The sequence below is a fragment of the Zea mays genome, chromosome 4 (assembly GCF_902167145.1).
Source record: "Zea mays cultivar B73 chromosome 4, Zm-B73-REFERENCE-NAM-5.0, whole genome shotgun sequence".
Classification (NCBI taxonomy): Eukaryota; Viridiplantae; Streptophyta; class Magnoliopsida; order Poales; family Poaceae; genus Zea; species Zea mays.
This window is the reverse complement of record NC_050099.1, coordinates 34737264-34754663: the sequence shown is the minus strand read 5'-3', so window position 1 is coordinate 34754663 and position 17400 is coordinate 34737264. Positions and strand designations below refer to the sequence as shown.

The following is a 17400-nucleotide window of genomic DNA, read 5'->3' as shown; positions in this document are numbered from 1 at the left end:
CAGAGTAGAGCTAAATTCTAGCTCAATTGCCCTCGTCCAGACAGGAAAGAAAGAACCTTTCAGCGCTAGTTTGGAAACTCAAATCCCGAAGAGCGCTAGTTTGGAAACTCAAATCCTCTTCGGGGTTGAAGGGGATTGGAGAGGAAATTAGTTCATTTCCACCTCAATCCCCTCTAACCCCGAAGGGGATTTGAGGTTCCCAAAGTAGCCCTCATCGTTTGAAATTCTGCCCTTTTCAGTCTGATATATATGGTATGATATGAGATGACCCTGAAATGAATCGTTGAAACTGAATAATTATATTCATGCAACTACTATTCTTGCATTCTAAGAGCAGAAGGTGCAATCTCTTGAAACATACTAACCTTGATGCTTTTCCTTTTGTGGAATTGCAGTTGATGAGGCTCTATGCCACCCATACCTGGCATCCCTTCATGAGATAAACGACGAACCCGTCTGCCCAGCGCCTTTCAGCTTCGACTTCGAGCAGCCATCGCTCACCGAAGAAGATATCAAGGAGCTCATCTGGAGGGAGTCTCTCAAGTTCAACCCTGACCCAGTCCGCTGAATAGTTCCCAGTGTACACACGAGTAAACTAGGATGGCATGTCTATCAGCTCCATGGGGACAAAAGGCATGAAGCAACTGCAGCAAGATGAGTGTACAAGTGACATCATCATCACCACATCTCGTGGCTTGTCAATAGCGACACCGTAACGTCAAAAATATTGGACATTTGTGAAACAAGAAGCTTGATCAATAATTTCTAGTGGAGAAAGCTGGCAGCTTATCTGCATCTTGTTAGGTTGTATCTACCTCCCTTCAGTTGTATGCGTAACAAATGTAGTCAGAACCTTGTCACTGCCTATGGGACCATGGTAACACAGTTGTCCACAAACTACAGACAGCAGCTCAACACGTCACCTTCCAGCAGTTACTGTTATTATGTTCTAAAATCTTGATGAACATAAAACCACATAATATTTTGTGACTACTCACCCGAATTTGTTCCAGCAATTGGGCACCATTCCCCGAGCATTACGCAAACATTCCTCATACAACATCACGTTCTTCAAACCAGACACATGATACGAGGTTACACACCAAAGCATTTGAATAGCATCCACAACATGCAGGAAGGAGTACCGACACATTTGTTTAAGGGCACATGGGCATCAAGCTTTAATAGACACATGAACAGAACAGATAATCATTGCATCAGAAATGGACGCGACAAGCAGGCACGGAGCTTTTTCCCAGCTGGACACAATCAGGAACAGCAAAAAGGAAAAGAGAAAAGATAAAGAGATAAAAGGCCCGGCACAGTAAAGACAACTCTACTTAATAGAGATCTAGACAGAAAATCATGATGCCTTCTTTAAAAGGTGCACTCTCATTGTTTGTACACGCAACTTGGGGAACCCAGATATACAATTTAAAAACATCACAAACAAATTAGTAGCTGCATCTTTCCAATGTTCGACATCATGAAACATATGTACATATTCCTTCACAGGGGTCCTGTCACAGATACCTCCATCAAACAACAGAAAGGTCAACAAGCACTAGCGATGCAGTTGCAACAAAAAAAATCCTACATTTCAGATATTAAATCCAAAATGGAAATAGAAGTATATGCAATATAGATCAGCCAGGACTAAAAAGAACAACAATTGCAGTAATTTGTTGGCAGCCTGCCAACTTTGGCTATGTGTAACCATCAGCAGACAAATTAAAGTTACTAAAGGACCTGTTTAAGCAATAATCAAAAGAACATGGGAGCAGACCCAGTGTTAGAGGCTCCCACATGAGTGAGGCCTAGGAAAGGGATAAACTGAGGCAAGCCTTCCCCATGCAAATGCAAGCAGGCTGCTTTGAACCTGTGACTTGGTGAATTAGTGAGAACTCTCACCACTGCACTAAACATAAATGTTTACCAAAGAATCGGATGACTACAAAAAATCCAAGTATAAATAAAGCAAACAGTACTTTAGAAATCTAAAATTTGATATTCTATAAACAATAAGAAATTCAAGAACTACACAGGATGCAACATGTATAAAAAAAACTGCATAATACAGAGATTGCAAGAATCCTGTACTGAACAACTGGTAAGTCTCTTAAAGAGCATATGGACAACCTATGTAAAACAAAACAAGAAATTTGTGACTTACAGCAGCTACAGCTACAATATTATTCCATGCAACAGTCCAGGAGTTATGATGTAAACAACACACATCAGACATGAAGCCCCAAATGATTGCTGATGGCATTAGTGTACAAGATGTCAAGTCCCAAATGATTCTTGATGGCATTTGTGTACAAGATGTCAGACATACCACAATTATGCTGTCATTCGAGAGGAACCATATCTTAGCATCCATAAAACTCGACCAAACCTAACATCAGATGAAAATTATCAAACATAAAAACTACTAGACGAAACATTAGGAAATGGATTATGGATAAAAGAATACCTGGGTGCCAGCAAAGAAATGGTCCTCCAGACTACTTAAGATGACAACAGTAACTATGCAATATTTAAGTGCCAAAGCTAAGGCAAATACAGCACACAGCAATGGAAACAAAATATCATCTCCTGCATGTCAGCCTAAGCCTGAAGAAATTTTGCTGTTATTACTGCTACTAAAATATTGTCATGAATTAATAATACCAGACCAATGCAGCCATCATATCATTGCCACTTTGTGCTGGAATAAAATTGAAACGTAGGGACCACAAACTGTTTCATGGTTACCCTCCTATCATCTCATATACTTCTGCAATATTTTAGACAAAAAGTAATGTTAATAATAAAACAATTAATGTTGAAAATGAATATAATTCCAGAGGCTATCAGGCAACCATTGACTATCCTGGAACGTGTCCACCAGCTGCAATTTACTCCTCGTCATGCTACCCTAATTTTCACTGGATGTTCAAGTGCATAAACATATGACCTTCGATTAGCAGGCCCTCAGGGCTGCCAAAAAAGATGTGTCTAGCATAATATGACCTGCCCATCCTAATAATGTAAACAAATTTCTGTACTTGCACAGTCGATTGGGAAAGAAAAGCGGGAAGAAATTTGCAAAATGGGGGGTCTATATATTATCAAAACAAACAGTTGAGAACCGCTCCAAGACTTTAAAGGCAAAACTTCTTTACAACAATGTGATACTTTCTATGATCACTACAGAGATCAAAGTCTTGAAGTCTGGTTACACTCAGCTTTGCTTCACATACTCTGCCCTTAAGAAACTGGCCAAGCCATGATGTCCTCCCACTGCCAGGTATTCTCTTTCACTGCATCACCATGCACCATAAAACCACTTATGCCTTGACGGCTTCACATGTACTGATCAAATTCGTTGGTGCAAGATAATTATGATTTATCAGTTCATCACTCAGAATATTCTTCACTATATTGGTCAATATCTTCTACCCGAGTACGCTTTGGATGCTCATCAAGATCATCATCAACATGAGATCTTCGTGGCTTTGAATTCGCCTACAAGGAAGAAAACTTTGAATTAAAATGTACAGGTAATGCAAAAACAACTGTTCTCATTCATTCTCAATTCATGTGTTTAGGGGTGGTAAGCATTGTAGGATTTTGTGGAGAGGCAAAAACAACTGTTCTCATTCTATTTTTATCCCATCTCATTCAATGTGTGCTACATTAAGGATCCACCCTTTGTTTAGAGGTGTATATATGGTCGCCAACAATGAATAGTTTATTAGACAAATTTTAATGAGGAAGTAAGAGAGCAACAGTCAATTTGGGTGTATGATCATCAAGTATTTTTCTTAGTAGTATGCTCTCGTCTAAAAATATGACAAAAAGACAAATAGAAAGCATGAAATGTCCTAATATAGTGATAGAGAGTGATTGTAAAAGCAACAATGTTAATTAGTAGCAAGAAGTCAAGAAAGCAGACCTAAGGTTTGGAAAGAAGATAGAATGCTTACATACAATATTTACAGAAAGATAGCTGGCTTGGTTTAATTTTTAGCTGAAAGAGAGATCTTATGACAAATAATAAGAAAGAATAAACCATACATGCATGCCAGAAGATTCTCCGCGCTCCATGGTACCACCATGAGCTGTTTTACTCACAGTGATACGGGAAGGTACTGGAAAATGTTCGATTTCATCTCCAGACCTCCCCTCCTTTGCCTTTTTCTTCTGCAAAACTAGCTTGGTAGGAAGAGGCTGAAATAAAGATCATGACATATGTTACACTAATGTGAAATGAACCATTCACAGAAACCAAATGTAATACTCGTCCGAAGAGGGAAAGACCGTCCTCCTGGTATTATATTAAGAAGAGACCGAAACATGGTCCCGGCCGAGAAAATCCCTGAACCCTAGCCCCCATCACTAGCGGGCCGTCACCGCCCACTCTGCAACGGCCCAGCCAGAGGGTCGCGAGAAGGACGTAACCTGGGAGCGGGCGGGGCACAGCGAGGAGATTTTTTTTAACCAAGCCAGAAATTCGTCCTCGATGGGGATCGAACCCAGGAACTGGAGGTGCTATAATACAGAATGCACATCACTAATTACCAAATATTTTGCACCATCCTTCTTATCAAATGTGACAAGGTATGTTGTAGGATCGTCTTTATCATCTCCTCTTACCTGAATCATGAAACGTGTATGTACAATGGATGAGTACGATGCCACCAGCTCATAGACACAATCAAAGAATAAGTAACAAAATACACATACTTCCCAGTGATATTCTCTTAGCCAGGAATACTGGATGTCATCGTTTTCATCATCCAAGTCTCTGGTAAGCTGATGAAATCATAATAGTCACCATCAAATTGATGTAATAGGTCACTTTGTTTTGAATAGAAATGTACCAGAGATGAATTGATACCTCATGGGGTGCTGGGGCCATGTATGCCAAAAACTTCTCTTGTTTTGAAGGGTCTGAACCACTTACACTAAAACTTTTCATCACGGCCTGCCATGAAAACATGGAATGGTTACAAATACAAGCAAAGGATATCATTTTCAATGCATGCCCAGATACAGTACACACGGGTGCAAAGTCCAAATAGGGTACAGGTGTCCTGTTCAGCAAACTCTAGAAGAAGGAATTCAGGGATTCATCTAGTTTTGTTTTAAATAAACTCAATTAGAAATTAGAATCAGTTTTATTTCTACAAACATTTACTTGCATGTCACGCACCTGAGCCCTGGCTGATAAATATGACATGGATGGATCCAGGCATACATGATGCATCGCAGGTTCTAAAAGGGAAAGGAAAAAAAAGAACTGAGAATAGATGAGGCCACTAGCCCACCTATAACCCTAACTTGCGCTAAACCCTCATGCAGCCAGCAGCTATCATATCCCCACTTTCCACCCCCCACGCAGTGCTACTTCTCTCTTCTTCAGCAACAGTGCCGCCGCCAGCCTAAATTCCCCACTGCCATCCTTACAAAGACTACCCAAATAGAATCAATACCTCTCATTCTCCTCGTGAATCCAATGCTCTCAGTTTTTTTTTACCGAATAATGCTCAGTTTTGACAGAGGAATCTCAATGGATCTGACTGGCCCAGCACATAGCCCTGCCATGGCTACGGTTCTCTTCACCTCCTGGACCGGGCGGCTGATCACTTTCCCCTTCCCTTCTCTATCTTGCACTCTTCGCTCACTCCCTGGCCTCCCATATTGCTTTGAACCTTTAGTTTTGCATTTGATGCAGCTTTGAGGTGTCCAATATAATTATATAAGTCTCACCATGTCTGGTGATACAAGTCAACGCGGCAAAAAAAAAGGACATGCAAGTCCTTGTAACGCTGATCTAGAATATACAAGATAATGAGCATGCTTCGCCATTAAAAAATAAAGCCTAGGGCAGAAAAAACTTGAGGAAACAGAACTCACCCGAGATTCACATTCATCACGTACGGGTCTCTCAAGTTTGTTGTACTGCTCAGAATCAGCAGTTGGATCGCCATCAAAATTCACCATAACAAACGGCTCCTCGTACCTGTTTAGGTGAACAGAAAAGGTCAATAAGAGGAATAAATTAGAAGCCTCCTATATGCTTCGAAAGGCAGGCTTTTGTGCAGTTATAGTTATAGCCCTCAAAAGTAAAGGAGAAATATGAGAATTTTCACAAAATACTGGTAAAGAAGAGAACTTTTCCACCATAAATCAAGAGCACTTAGTCAGGAGAAATACTGTAACAGATAAAAGCAACATCTGGGAAGTAAATACCTATCAAAATCAGGTAGCAAAGGCATAACCCACTCAGCTTGCATCCCACGTTTAGTCTGGTGAACAGGCCTTGACTTGGCTGCTCTAAAGGATTCTTCAATGGCTTTGATCTGTTTCTCTCTGGTATAGGCATGAACAGGAACATGGTGTCAGTGACTGCGCCAAGTTTGCAAGTCGCAACACAAAATAATCTTTACAGACCAATAAGTGTGAATAAAAGGAGAACCAAACCTATCATTAAGATTGTCTAGGAAAGCATTGCGACCCCCCCTTGATTCCCGCCTTTCCTTTGCTTGCTTCTCAGTAAGGGACTGGAAAGCCAGACAACTTTTATTCAGTCTGTATCATTAACATTAAGTAATTATTGTGTAACTAAATTCACACAAAACTCAGTATGCGTTACCGACTTACCGTTTTGGCTGCATCAGCACTTAGTGGAGATATGTATTGTGTTTTGACCAACCAAGAAACACCTTTGTCAGTGGGCCTCTCCCTTTTCCTTGTACCTTCTTGTTTAATAGGGGTGAGGACCTGATCATCACGCAATAGTTCTTCATCTTCAGGAGCCATGGGCGGCTGAACATCCGGGGGGCTGGGATATGATTGGTATATGAGTTAAGGACACTAGAATATACTCAGAGTCTCAGACAGAAAATCAAACTCATGAAAAGCATATGGTTCAGATCCTTACTTGTATACACTCATGTCAAGTAGGTCAAGAGGTATCCCAATATCCTCAGGGACAATCATTTTAGGAATATAGTTTTTCTCCAATGAAGTTATCCTGTATTTGGTATATCTGAAAAGACAGCAAAACATAGTAAGCATAGCTGCCTCCATAATATAGAAACTTTTAAAACGCCAGAGTGAAACACAATTGAGAGCAACATAACAGAGACAAGACAAATTAAGCTCAGCATACTGTAGGTAGCAGAAAAGGAGAGCAGAAGATTATGGAAAAACTGTACAGTAATAAAGCAGAGTAGTGCAAAATTGCTTTAATTCAAAACAAATGGAATTATGGCAGTTGAACAGGACGCCCAGTTATGACTTCACGTAACCTACAAAATATCAATCTATTTAATCTCCTCAAAACAAGCTAATGATATCATCTCTATGCATAAGTAGAAGGAATAATGAAACTATGGGCCTGTTCAGCTACACTAGTTTGCAGCCAAACAGGCCTGATTTGTATTTTCGGTTAGGTGAGATGATCAGTCCTAACAGTAGCAACAAAATAACCTCCGATAGTCTGATGCCTTACCCATGTTAGCCCAGTGAAACCGGGCCTCAGTCTTGACATCAATCTAACCATAACCCCCACAGAAAATTAGATTAGGCATCAATGCAACAGGGATCAAAATGTGTTCTTTACCCATAACACAATGAACAAAATGACCAAAAAAACAGCAAAGGCAAGGCATAAATTGGAAGCCAGCAGAAAGCAAAACAATGGATTCCTGCCATCATAGAAAAGATCTTCAAATAAAGAAGACAAGAAAGCATAAGTAAAGTAAGTTGAAATGATCTACAAGTAAAATGACCATTCTTAGTAGATGAGCAAGAGCAATACTGAAGTATGGCTTGTACTGCTCCAAAGATGCAATCTTATCTTAAATAAAAAAAGGGGGGCTGGGGAGTAGACAGGTAGTGATGCATACCGGTCCTTATCCTTATTCAGGGGCAGCCATTTCAGCTGAGCACTTGGATCCGGGAGTTCATTCCTAAATCTGTGCCACCAAAAAGAAAAGGCAAAACTGGATCATTCAAGTGTATAATTACACAACAGATATAGATCACCAAGATTTAAATATTTGATACAAATCAGCAGTTGGTTAAGGCTTCATAAAAACGGTACACATACGGACACTATTTTAAACATACAGACAACAGAAAATTGCCATTTCATAATAGCGAGGTAACTTCCAAACCATTCCTAAGTTTTGATATGCCTGCTCTGTTACAAGAAAGGGGTCCCTTTATAGGTCCATAACAAAGAAATTGGTTGATAGACGAACTCATGCACCTTTTAAGCACTATATTCTCAAGTAGTTCCCCAGAACTAAGTGGAAGTACTAATCTTTCTAAGCATGTCGAGAAGCACAAAATTTAAAGAAACTATAAAACAAATTCAGAAAACAATGATCCTTTCCATTGGACGCCCCGACATTTCAATGACAACATAAAAAATTATATGTAAGCAGTCTGTCACTCACTAAGGATAGCATATGTTGCCCAAGTTTTACACCCCTAAGGCCCTAAGACGTGCATGATCAATGAAAATGTTACCCAACTACAAGCTGAGAATTTAAATTTTGGCACGAACACAACCTAACGGACCCAAACTTGGCTGGACTTACTTGTGCTTGCAGAGGAACGTTGTTGGTTTTTTTAGCCGGTTCTCAAACCTCTCAGCATTAACCGCTGTTGCTGGGCGAGACCCAGTTGCCCCTGCCCGAGAGCCACCCGGAGGGTGGTGGTGGTGGTGGCGGCTCTGCGGCTGCTGCTGAGCAGTGCGAACCTGCTGTGTCTTCTGCAGAATGGTGGCTTGTGTCTGGCGCATCATCTGGTGCTGCTTGCGGTCGTCCACCCGCTGCTTCTCAAACTCGCGCTTCTTCCGCGCACGACGCTCCTCTTCCGTCTCCGCTCTCAGCAGCGTTGCCTTAGGCTGTGGCCCCTTTGGGGGCAGCAGGGCATGGGCAGACGGTGGCTGTGCCGGAGGCGGAGGGGGCGGGGGCGATGCCGCAGGGGGTGGGGACGGAGGCGGGGGTGGCGCCGAAGGTGGAGGAGGCGGATTACTGTTCCCGCCGTAGGGCGGTGGCGGCGGCTGGTAGTACATCTGCGGTGGGGGCGGGGGCGGGAGCTGCTGCGGAGGCCCGGGACCGAAATTGAACTGCGGTTGGTGAGGTGGCGGCGGCCCCGGTGGCGGTGGTGGCGGAGGCCCCGCGTGGTATGTCGGCGCCGGCATCCTGCTGTACGGCGCCTGCTGCGGCGGCGGCGCGTACGAATTCATCTGCGGCGGATAGCCGCCCTGCGGTGGTGGCGGCGGCGGCGGCGGATGCTGCGGCGGCGGCGCGTACGGCCTATACGACGCCATCCCGCGGCGTCTAGGGTTTCACGGAACCCGAGTCCCAGCACACAACAGACCCACGCCGCGGCGACTGCTCGCTCCCCCGTCTCCTCCGCCGCTGCCACTGCAGAAGAGACTACCACTGCACGTCCGAGCCCACCGCCACCTATTCTACCAGATCTACGCGTTGGCGTGTCGGAGCGCGAGGTAGTCGGATCTCTCGTCGGCGTCTCGTCGATTTGGCGAGGAGCAGGAGGGCGATGGGAATTTCACGATACCTCGTGATTCTGCCTGGCTTTTTCGTCGAGGTTTGGATGAATTTTACCCGGATTTGGATATCAATTCGGATTTAGTAGCATTTATTTATTTGCGTTAGAGTACTTTTTTAGACATGCTTTAGTGAGTATTCTCAGCAACACCGCCTAAATATTTCTCTTATCTTTAATGATCACTTGAGGCTGAAAATTCGGCTCTGTCAACACACCCTTATCTTTAACTAGATCAGTGTCCGTGCGTTGCAACGGAGACATATAATATGTCGATAACTTATATATGCACATATATGTTATATAGTTATGAGATAGAGGATGACATATATGCGAGCTGTCCGGGATGATATCGAAGAGAAACTTGGACCTGTGACACACGGATACTCACCTAGTGTATTATATAAGATAGGTCAGTGCTCGTGCATTGCATCTGGAACATATAATATCTCGATAACTTATATATACATATGTGTTATACGATTATGAGATGGATGACAACATTCGCGAGCCGTCCGTAATGATATCAAAGAGAAACCTAGGCCTACAACGCACATGCACTCACCTAATAGTGTATTATATAAAATATAAAAACCTAAATGTCAAACAATATTATTTGCTAATCCATCTTACCTATATAGTGCTTTGCATCTTTCATTGATGAGCGATGTAGCTCATATGTTCATATCCAGCTATTATACCAATGCACCATAGTTGTCAGCTAAAGGGTGGTCCTTAGAGCCACTATCATATGTTGACCTAGCATTTCTACCATACACTGGTGGTGGTGGTCTGGTGGATTAGAGGATTTATTTGGTTCTGCTTTCTTGATCTCCACCGACAAACAAAGCAAATGACCTAAGCCTGGTCAAAGTCCCTTCCATTAATTACTATTAATTTAATCAGTCATGGACCAATAGAAAATTGGTTTGGATTTGTGAGTGCGGTGAGAGGAAAATAACTTATGCATAATTCGTTAGCAAGTAGATTTAGAAGTGTAGAAAAATGAGAAGACACTTTGAATGAATTGTACAATAGGAATATAACAGGCATATAATCGAATGGCATCAATGAATGAGACAATTCAATGTGAGGCATATAACTTAAGAAAAAACATTATTCAACTGGTGCAATTCAAAGGTTCTTTGATCAATAGTTGACCTTCTCAATGTTTGTGACAGTAGATTCTTAAAGAATGTCAGCATATCCACTAGATAACAATTGGCATGCCCGCTCATGTGTATTGTAAAGCTTGTCTCTCATATCACCGAGTATAATACGATATGACTTAATCGAAGGAACCTTCTTCGAGAACTCTGTTACAGAGGAAACAATGGTTAATAGGAATAGCCAAGTTTAGCAATCTACCATCTAAAAATTCTGAAAAAAAACCTAAATGTCAAATAATATTATTTGATAATCCATCTTACCTATAAAGTGCTTTGCATCTTTCTTTGACGAAGTCCGCGCGGCAGATCGTCGACCGCCTTGCCGTCTGCGCGGCCGCGACCACGGCCACGGCAACGCTGGGGCAGCAGAGTGTGTGCGTGGGCGACGCGCTACGCAAGGCCACCAAGGTGCTCGAGGACTGGCGGGACCGCAACCCGGTGGCCACCGTCATGCTGCTCTCCGACACCCAGCAGCAGCAGTCGGCAGCGCCGGAAAACTCGTCAAGGAAGCAGTTTGGGCGGCCAGCGGTGGCCCCAGCAACGCGCTTCACCCATGTGGAGATCCCCATCGGCCCCGGCGACCCGCCTCCTCTTGTGTCCGAGTGCGAGGAGGAGCCTCCCGTTGAGCACGCGTTCGCCAAGTGCCTTGGCGGGCTGGTGAGCATGGTGATGCAAGAGGTGCATCTGGAGCTGGTGTTCCCGACGGGGGAGATCACGGCGGTGTAGTCGTGCAGGCCCGGGCAGCAGGCCGTGGGAGTCTCCGGTGGTGCGGGGGTGAGCGTGCGGCTGGGCGAGATGTACGCGGAGGAGGAGCGTGAACTGCTGGTGGAGGTGCGGGCGCCGCTGGGCAGCCACCCGCACTCGTTGACGGTGCGGTGCACGTACCGCAACCCGGCGTCGCAGGAGACGGTGCGCGGCGCGGTGCAGCCTCTGCTGCTGCCCACGCTCCATGGCGAGCGGGCGCCGTCGGCGTCGTCGTCGTCTCGGCAATTGTTGACATCACTACAACAGTAAGATTTCTTAATATAAATATCACACCTTGCAAGTTGCGAACAACAAACCTTTCACAAAATATAAAATTCGCTAAGGTAATAGGAAGATAAGTCTGAATTAAAACTTCAATAATAACATCTGATAGATGGCATCTAGAGAAGGTCTCAGCGTCTATGTCAGCGGGGCAGTTGCATGGGCAGTGCAGCGAGCCGCGGAGCAGCGAGTACGTGTGTTTGTGTCAAGGTAATTCAAGCGAAGTGTATGCAGCTACTACTCCAGCAAAGTAACGCAAATGACTAAAGGCATATAAGAGGAGCATGTTTAGACTACAGATTTTCATAAGCAAACAACCATAGTTGTTGCTAGGTAGGCATTTAGAACAGAAAATCTGGGAGCAACGCAACCTACAAATCTGTATCGTAGAGAAGAATTCAGTAAAAAGGTTGGAAACCAGAAAAACCATTTCAATTAGGACCAAAACAACCTGATAATGTGTATTCAAGACATGGGATCAGCAATCACAGACTGTCATGAATTGTGACCCCCAACAGAAAAACAATTGTTGACATCACTACAACAGTAAGATTTCTTAATACTAAATAAATATCACACTTTCACAAAATATAAAATTCGCTAAGGTAATAGGAAGATAAGTCTGAATTAAAACTTCAATAATAGCATCTGATAAATGGCATCTAGAGAAGGTGTGAACCTCGTACTGATGATCAGTTGTGTCTTCTGTCAAAGTAAAAGCATATCTAAGAACATCAGAAGCATCAGACCATGATTGCACTCGATCTTTTGTTTCAGGATGAGATAAAATGTATCCCATATTTTCTGGAAGAATCCTATAAATTCAAAGGGAAAACATCAGGTGGGAAATCGTCAGGTATCAACCATAACGTCCTGTATATTAGGATCAGCATATACACAGATCCTAAGAAATGACCATTGCATGAGGTAGCCCTACTTAGTTTAGCAAGTAACAACCAATCTGATCTGAAGGGCAGAACAAGCAAATGCTACCAATACGTGCATCGATCCATTCACAGAACGAAGTGAGCTTCAAGCATGCCAAGTACATAATTTCGAATAGATGGCGTTATTGTATCCAAAAAGCAGATGCCACCAAGAAAGACATGGAAGGCACATAACTGGCTATAGGTTTAGTAGTGACATGAGCAACAACTGATGGTCTTGAGATTGTGGGACTTTTGCATTGGGTAGATGTATTTCAGTATTTGATTTAACTTGTGATATAAGTTTATCTAATGACTTACTGCACTTATTTTCCCTTCAGATGAACGAGAGCTTGTTCACATGTGAACTTTCAAAACAAACCTTATCATCCGTCAAGGATACAGTTGAAATGGCTATCAAAAAATGGGGAGAGAAATCATTAACTGAACTGGAAGCAGAAAAGCGGTTGTCCTACTCATGTGAGAAGGTAAGCCTATTTTAGGAACCATGAGAGGTCAAATTTTATCTGTTGCTATTCAGTGTAGCGTAGTGTTCACATGATCAATTTTGTTCAGGTCATTACAGCAGGTGGTAGGAACAGAGCGCCATGAATCACGCAGAATTGACAATCATAGAAGGCGACATGAAGCGGGCCTTCGATAGAAAGATTGAGTCTGACAGACGTGAGGGTTACAAGCCTCATTAGTTTGAAGCTGTTACTACAACTGACCAGGGCAATGCAGCCAAAAGGGACATCCAACATGCATCACACAAGCTGCAGCCAAATCTACTTCAGCTAGGGAAACCAGAAATGCATGGACTAATTTTAATTGACCGGTGAGTAACAAGGGCATTTCTAGTTCAGGGTCAAGTCGTGTGGTTACAACCAATTGCATTAGCTGTTTTTACGTGAATTGCATTGTAAAGTTATTAATACAATACTACTGGCATTAAGACACTTTATGAAAATCCACACAATTTTGCAAGCTGACAATTATTGCAAGGTGCTACAATTTTTCTGCTCTAATATTAATGCAATTATGTAAAATAATGTAAAATCCAGTTACAAAAAAATCACTGAGCATGCAGTTTTGGTAAATCAAAATTGAATCCAGATGTTACTAAAATAGGGAACCCACTGAGCATGCAATTTTGGTAAATCAAATTGACTCCCCTGCAATGCTAACCCATCAGTGACTCAATTAGAAAATTTGAGTAACTAAATTCAGAGCATCTCTGAAAATTAATGCAAAATAAAGGTAGCAGGTCAAGTAAATATAGCCTTCCCAAATCTGCCAGATCAGTGAGAAATAATTAATGCAAAATCATATTAAGGGTTTCAAGGGAATCGCTGGTGCATAGTGTAACACCCTAGGTGTTACTATGGCCATGGCACATTTATGCACTAATGATTGTGATCACATGTGGAAGAGAAGAAGAGCATAAAACCTTGGAAACATGGGTTAACTAATAAAAGTGAATGGCAAGGGTTTCAACCACACAAGTGGAACAATGGTCATTTGGAGCCAAGAAGATTAAACCCTAAAAAGGGCACCTAAGAGCCCTAGACTTCCAAGCCAGGGATTAGTGGTTAAGTCAACCAAATTGCCAAAGCATGATCTTAGTTCTTAAACAACTTTTAGTAACCTTGTAACCTAGCAAATGTAGGGTGGGAACATTGCAAAAAGGCCCCTTGAAGACCCCAAATTTCCCCCTTAAGGAGAGAGCACACTAGAGCTCTCTAATTCTTTCTAAGTTAAATTTTGAACCTAATCTAAAGATCCACCGTGTTCACTTAGTAAATGGCACCAAAACCACTTGAGTTGTATACCAAAAATGTGTTATACCACCTAAGGCACCCACTGGAAAAGTTTGAAACTGAGCCCAAGAAGTTTGACAAGATTTGACATGGCTTTTGTCGCGAGGTGGGCAGAGGGACAAGCCAGATTTGGCGTCCGCAAATCTCCCTACCTAGGGCATATCTGCCATGGGGACTCACATACAAGAGACAACCCTAGGTGCTAGGAGGAGGCCTGCGCCGGATTTTTGCCAAGATTCGCACGCTTGCGATCTCGGCGAGCTGTTGAACAAGGGCAGAAGAACACTTCCACATGTTCGACGCGCTCTGAGCGCGCCAGAGCACGCCCAGCGCCCGACCCCGCGCGCCCCGCGCCGCGCCCGTGTCTCCTGCTCGCGCCCGTGCCTATAAAGCCCACCGAAGCTTCAACCGTACTCCTCCGCGCACGCTCGACCTCACCGGAGCCAGAGATCACCGGCGTTTGCCCTGCAAACGGCGTGCCCGCGGCTACCCGATCCCCCGCCACCGTAGACCGACCAACAGAGCCTTTCCCAGCCACGCCCGACCCTCGGAAGAGACCATGCATGCCTCGGTGAAGCTCCCCGAGCGAGGAATCGGACTTTGCCTCGCCGGAGAAGCCAGTCCACGGTCGTCGGACTTCACCCGATCGCCGGTGAACGTAGACCGGGTAAGTCTATGCGCCATTTTCCGATTCATTGCGCACATAGCCTCTACGTCACCCCGTGGAGCTCATCGTGCCGTTAAATTGAACTAGATCGCCGTGGTTAAGCCGGAGCACCCGCCGCCGACGAGTTCACCCGTCTGCGCGCGTGGACCGGCCGATTCCGGCCACCACCGCAGTCGAGCCGTACCTCGCTGTGACCGCCAGGACCTCCCGAAGCCAACCCCGCCCCTCGCCGGACCTCTCTCGCCGCTGGTAAGCCGCACCGCCCTTTTCCTTTCCACGGTTACTGTTTACATAAGGGGAGGGACCTCGGGGAAGAAGAAGGAAAGGCCAGGGGGATTTGTGCGCTGTCAGTGACTCAGGGGAATAGTAGCGCAGGGGTAGAAATGAATGGATTGATTTAGAAAGAACCTAGAGTCTTCAGTGCAAAGTAGTTTTCCAGGAAACCTTTTAAAATATTCTGATTTAAATCCAAACAGAACTTGAAAAATTCATAACTTCAGTTTGGGTTACCCAAATCGAGTCAAACCAATTTTGCCAGATCCTAAATAATGTAAACTACTTAGGAAAAATATAAAACCCCTAAGTGTTATAGAAAACTTTAAAGTTTTGATCTAAATGATTAACTGGTCAAAAGCTAAAAGAAATAAGGAAAAATAGCTACACTATTTGACTAGGGTCAAGAAAATTTAGAGAGGTACTTAATCATTTCCTAACCTGTTTAAAAATAATAAACCCCTCTGTACACCCCATTAAGGTAGAAATTGCCATTTAAAACACTTTTTGCTTAAAGTTAGAGAAAATAGTAAAGGTAGTTTAAAATAAGAACCAGGGAACACCCACATTTTTGTTAGTTTACTTATTCAGTGTAGTTCACTAGAAAAATTTATTATACCCTTGTTTAGTGCAAAAGAAAGGAGATACCTTTTAAATTAGAAAAACAAGGAAACCTTAGAAAAATCCTAGAAAAAAAACCCCAAGGAGAAAACACCCCAAACCTTGGGATAACTAATGTTTTGTTATTATGAACATAGGAAAAATATGAAATCTGTTGTTTGATATTTTTCAAATAACAAGTTAGTTATAAGCACCTTTTTGGCATAAAACTTTAGAAATTCACAACTAAATATCCAGTAGGCCTTTTTCTGTGATTTTTAACACAGAGGCCTAATATCACCTATGTATCTGAACAAAAATAAAATTGGGTGCAGAAACCTCAATTAAATTACATCTATAGTGTAAAATGCCTTTTTAAAACTTATCTTTGTTAATTTTGCACAAGTAGTATCTGAATCAATATCCACCTCAAATTTATAGGACAGACTACAGTGACAACTAGTGACCCACTATAATTTTTGCAGATTTTTTTAGAAAAAGTTAAATCACTGTTGTAGTTCAAACCCACACTAGAATTCATAAGTAGAAAATGAAAAAGGGGAATTAATATTGGAGATTAATGTCACCCTAACCCAACCAGCAAAACCCCTTAAATGCCTACTAAAACATCTAAGGGAAATCCAAGTTTCAATCCACTATGCTTATCCCTAGGCAAAACCCAAACCTAAAGTTGATAAGCATAAACCACTAAGAGCCACGTATAACCAGGAAACCCTAAGTTACTAACTAACTTAGTTTTTCTTCACTTAGCATAATGATTATCAAATCCTGCATAATCATAGCATACATAATCTTATTCATTGCATTCGATAGATTGCAACCTCGCTGACGGAGAGTACATCCTCATGCCGGAGCAAGGAGTTGCTTAGGAGGTAGCCCCGGATCCAGCACCAGAGCCTGCCCTAGAGGATCTGCCTGCCCCAGCTTTGGAAGGCAAGCCCCGGTTTTATGCATAACCTGTTCTATATGATATTTTACTACACTTAATGTTTGTAGGCTTGTATTGTGCACTTAAGTGTAGGAGTTGATTGAAACCCTAGTTGCATGAACTCAGGAATCCTTGTTGAGATGGATACTAGTATGCTAGGTCGAGTAGCTGCTTTGCTAAGTAGGATCTCGGTAGAAGTCGAGTGATTTTTCTAGCACTCGCGCGAGGTCAGGAATTGGCTGTATCCACTTTCATATCATATTGATGATTGGTCTGTGGACACGGATCCATGGGGATGCGTGGTCTACGAGATGAAATTGGAATAAGGATTAACGTGCGGATACCTGTGTCAAGCGTTTGAACGTACTAAGCACATGCCGAGAAATATGGTAAA

The 17400-nt window shown here is 43.0% G+C and overlaps 1 protein-coding gene across 2 annotated transcripts; it reads right to left on the bottom strand.

The window, feature by feature from the left end:
• Positions 1-3086: 3086 nt before the first annotated feature.
• On the bottom strand, positions 3087-9717 carry LOC100279273 (uncharacterized). Of its 2 annotated transcripts, none has more exons than XR_002268604.3 (12): positions 8601-9717; positions 7902-7970; positions 6932-7039; positions 6652-6832; positions 6472-6551; positions 6241-6360; positions 5905-6010; positions 4886-4972; positions 4732-4800; positions 4567-4641; positions 4063-4446; positions 3087-3510 (listed from the first exon to the last, which is right to left on the bottom strand). XR_002268604.3 is itself a non-coding variant. In NM_001360958.1 (12 exons), exons 1-12 carry the CDS (start codon positions 9335-9337, stop codon positions 3403-3405), a joined length of 1893 nt encoding a protein of 630 aa, NP_001347887.1. In that variant the 5' UTR covers positions 9338-9536; the 3' UTR covers positions 3092-3402. The 2 variants fall into 2 exon arrangements, 1 of the variants encoding a protein (NP_001347887.1); NM_001360958.1 differs by having other exon boundaries at positions 3092-3510; positions 4063-4215; positions 8601-9536.
• Between the last annotated feature and the right edge of the window lie 7683 nt (positions 9718-17400).

What these genes read in the sequence shown, in the direction of transcription:
- LOC100279273 (NM_001360958.1), bottom strand. Translation starts at nt 9,337, where the DNA reads ATGGCGTCGTATAGGCCGTACGCGCCGCCGCCGCAGCATCCGCCGCCG. An exon ending in CTTGACATGAGTGTATACAA is followed by an intron (nt 6,833 to 6,931) that starts GTAAGGATCTGA and finishes ATCATATCCCAG; the next exon opens with CCCCCCGGATGTTCAGCCGC. An exon ending in AGGATGGTGCAAAATATTTG is followed by an intron (nt 4,216 to 4,566) that starts GTAATTAGTGAT and finishes TCTTTATTTCAG; the next exon opens with CCTCTTCCTACCAAGCTAGT.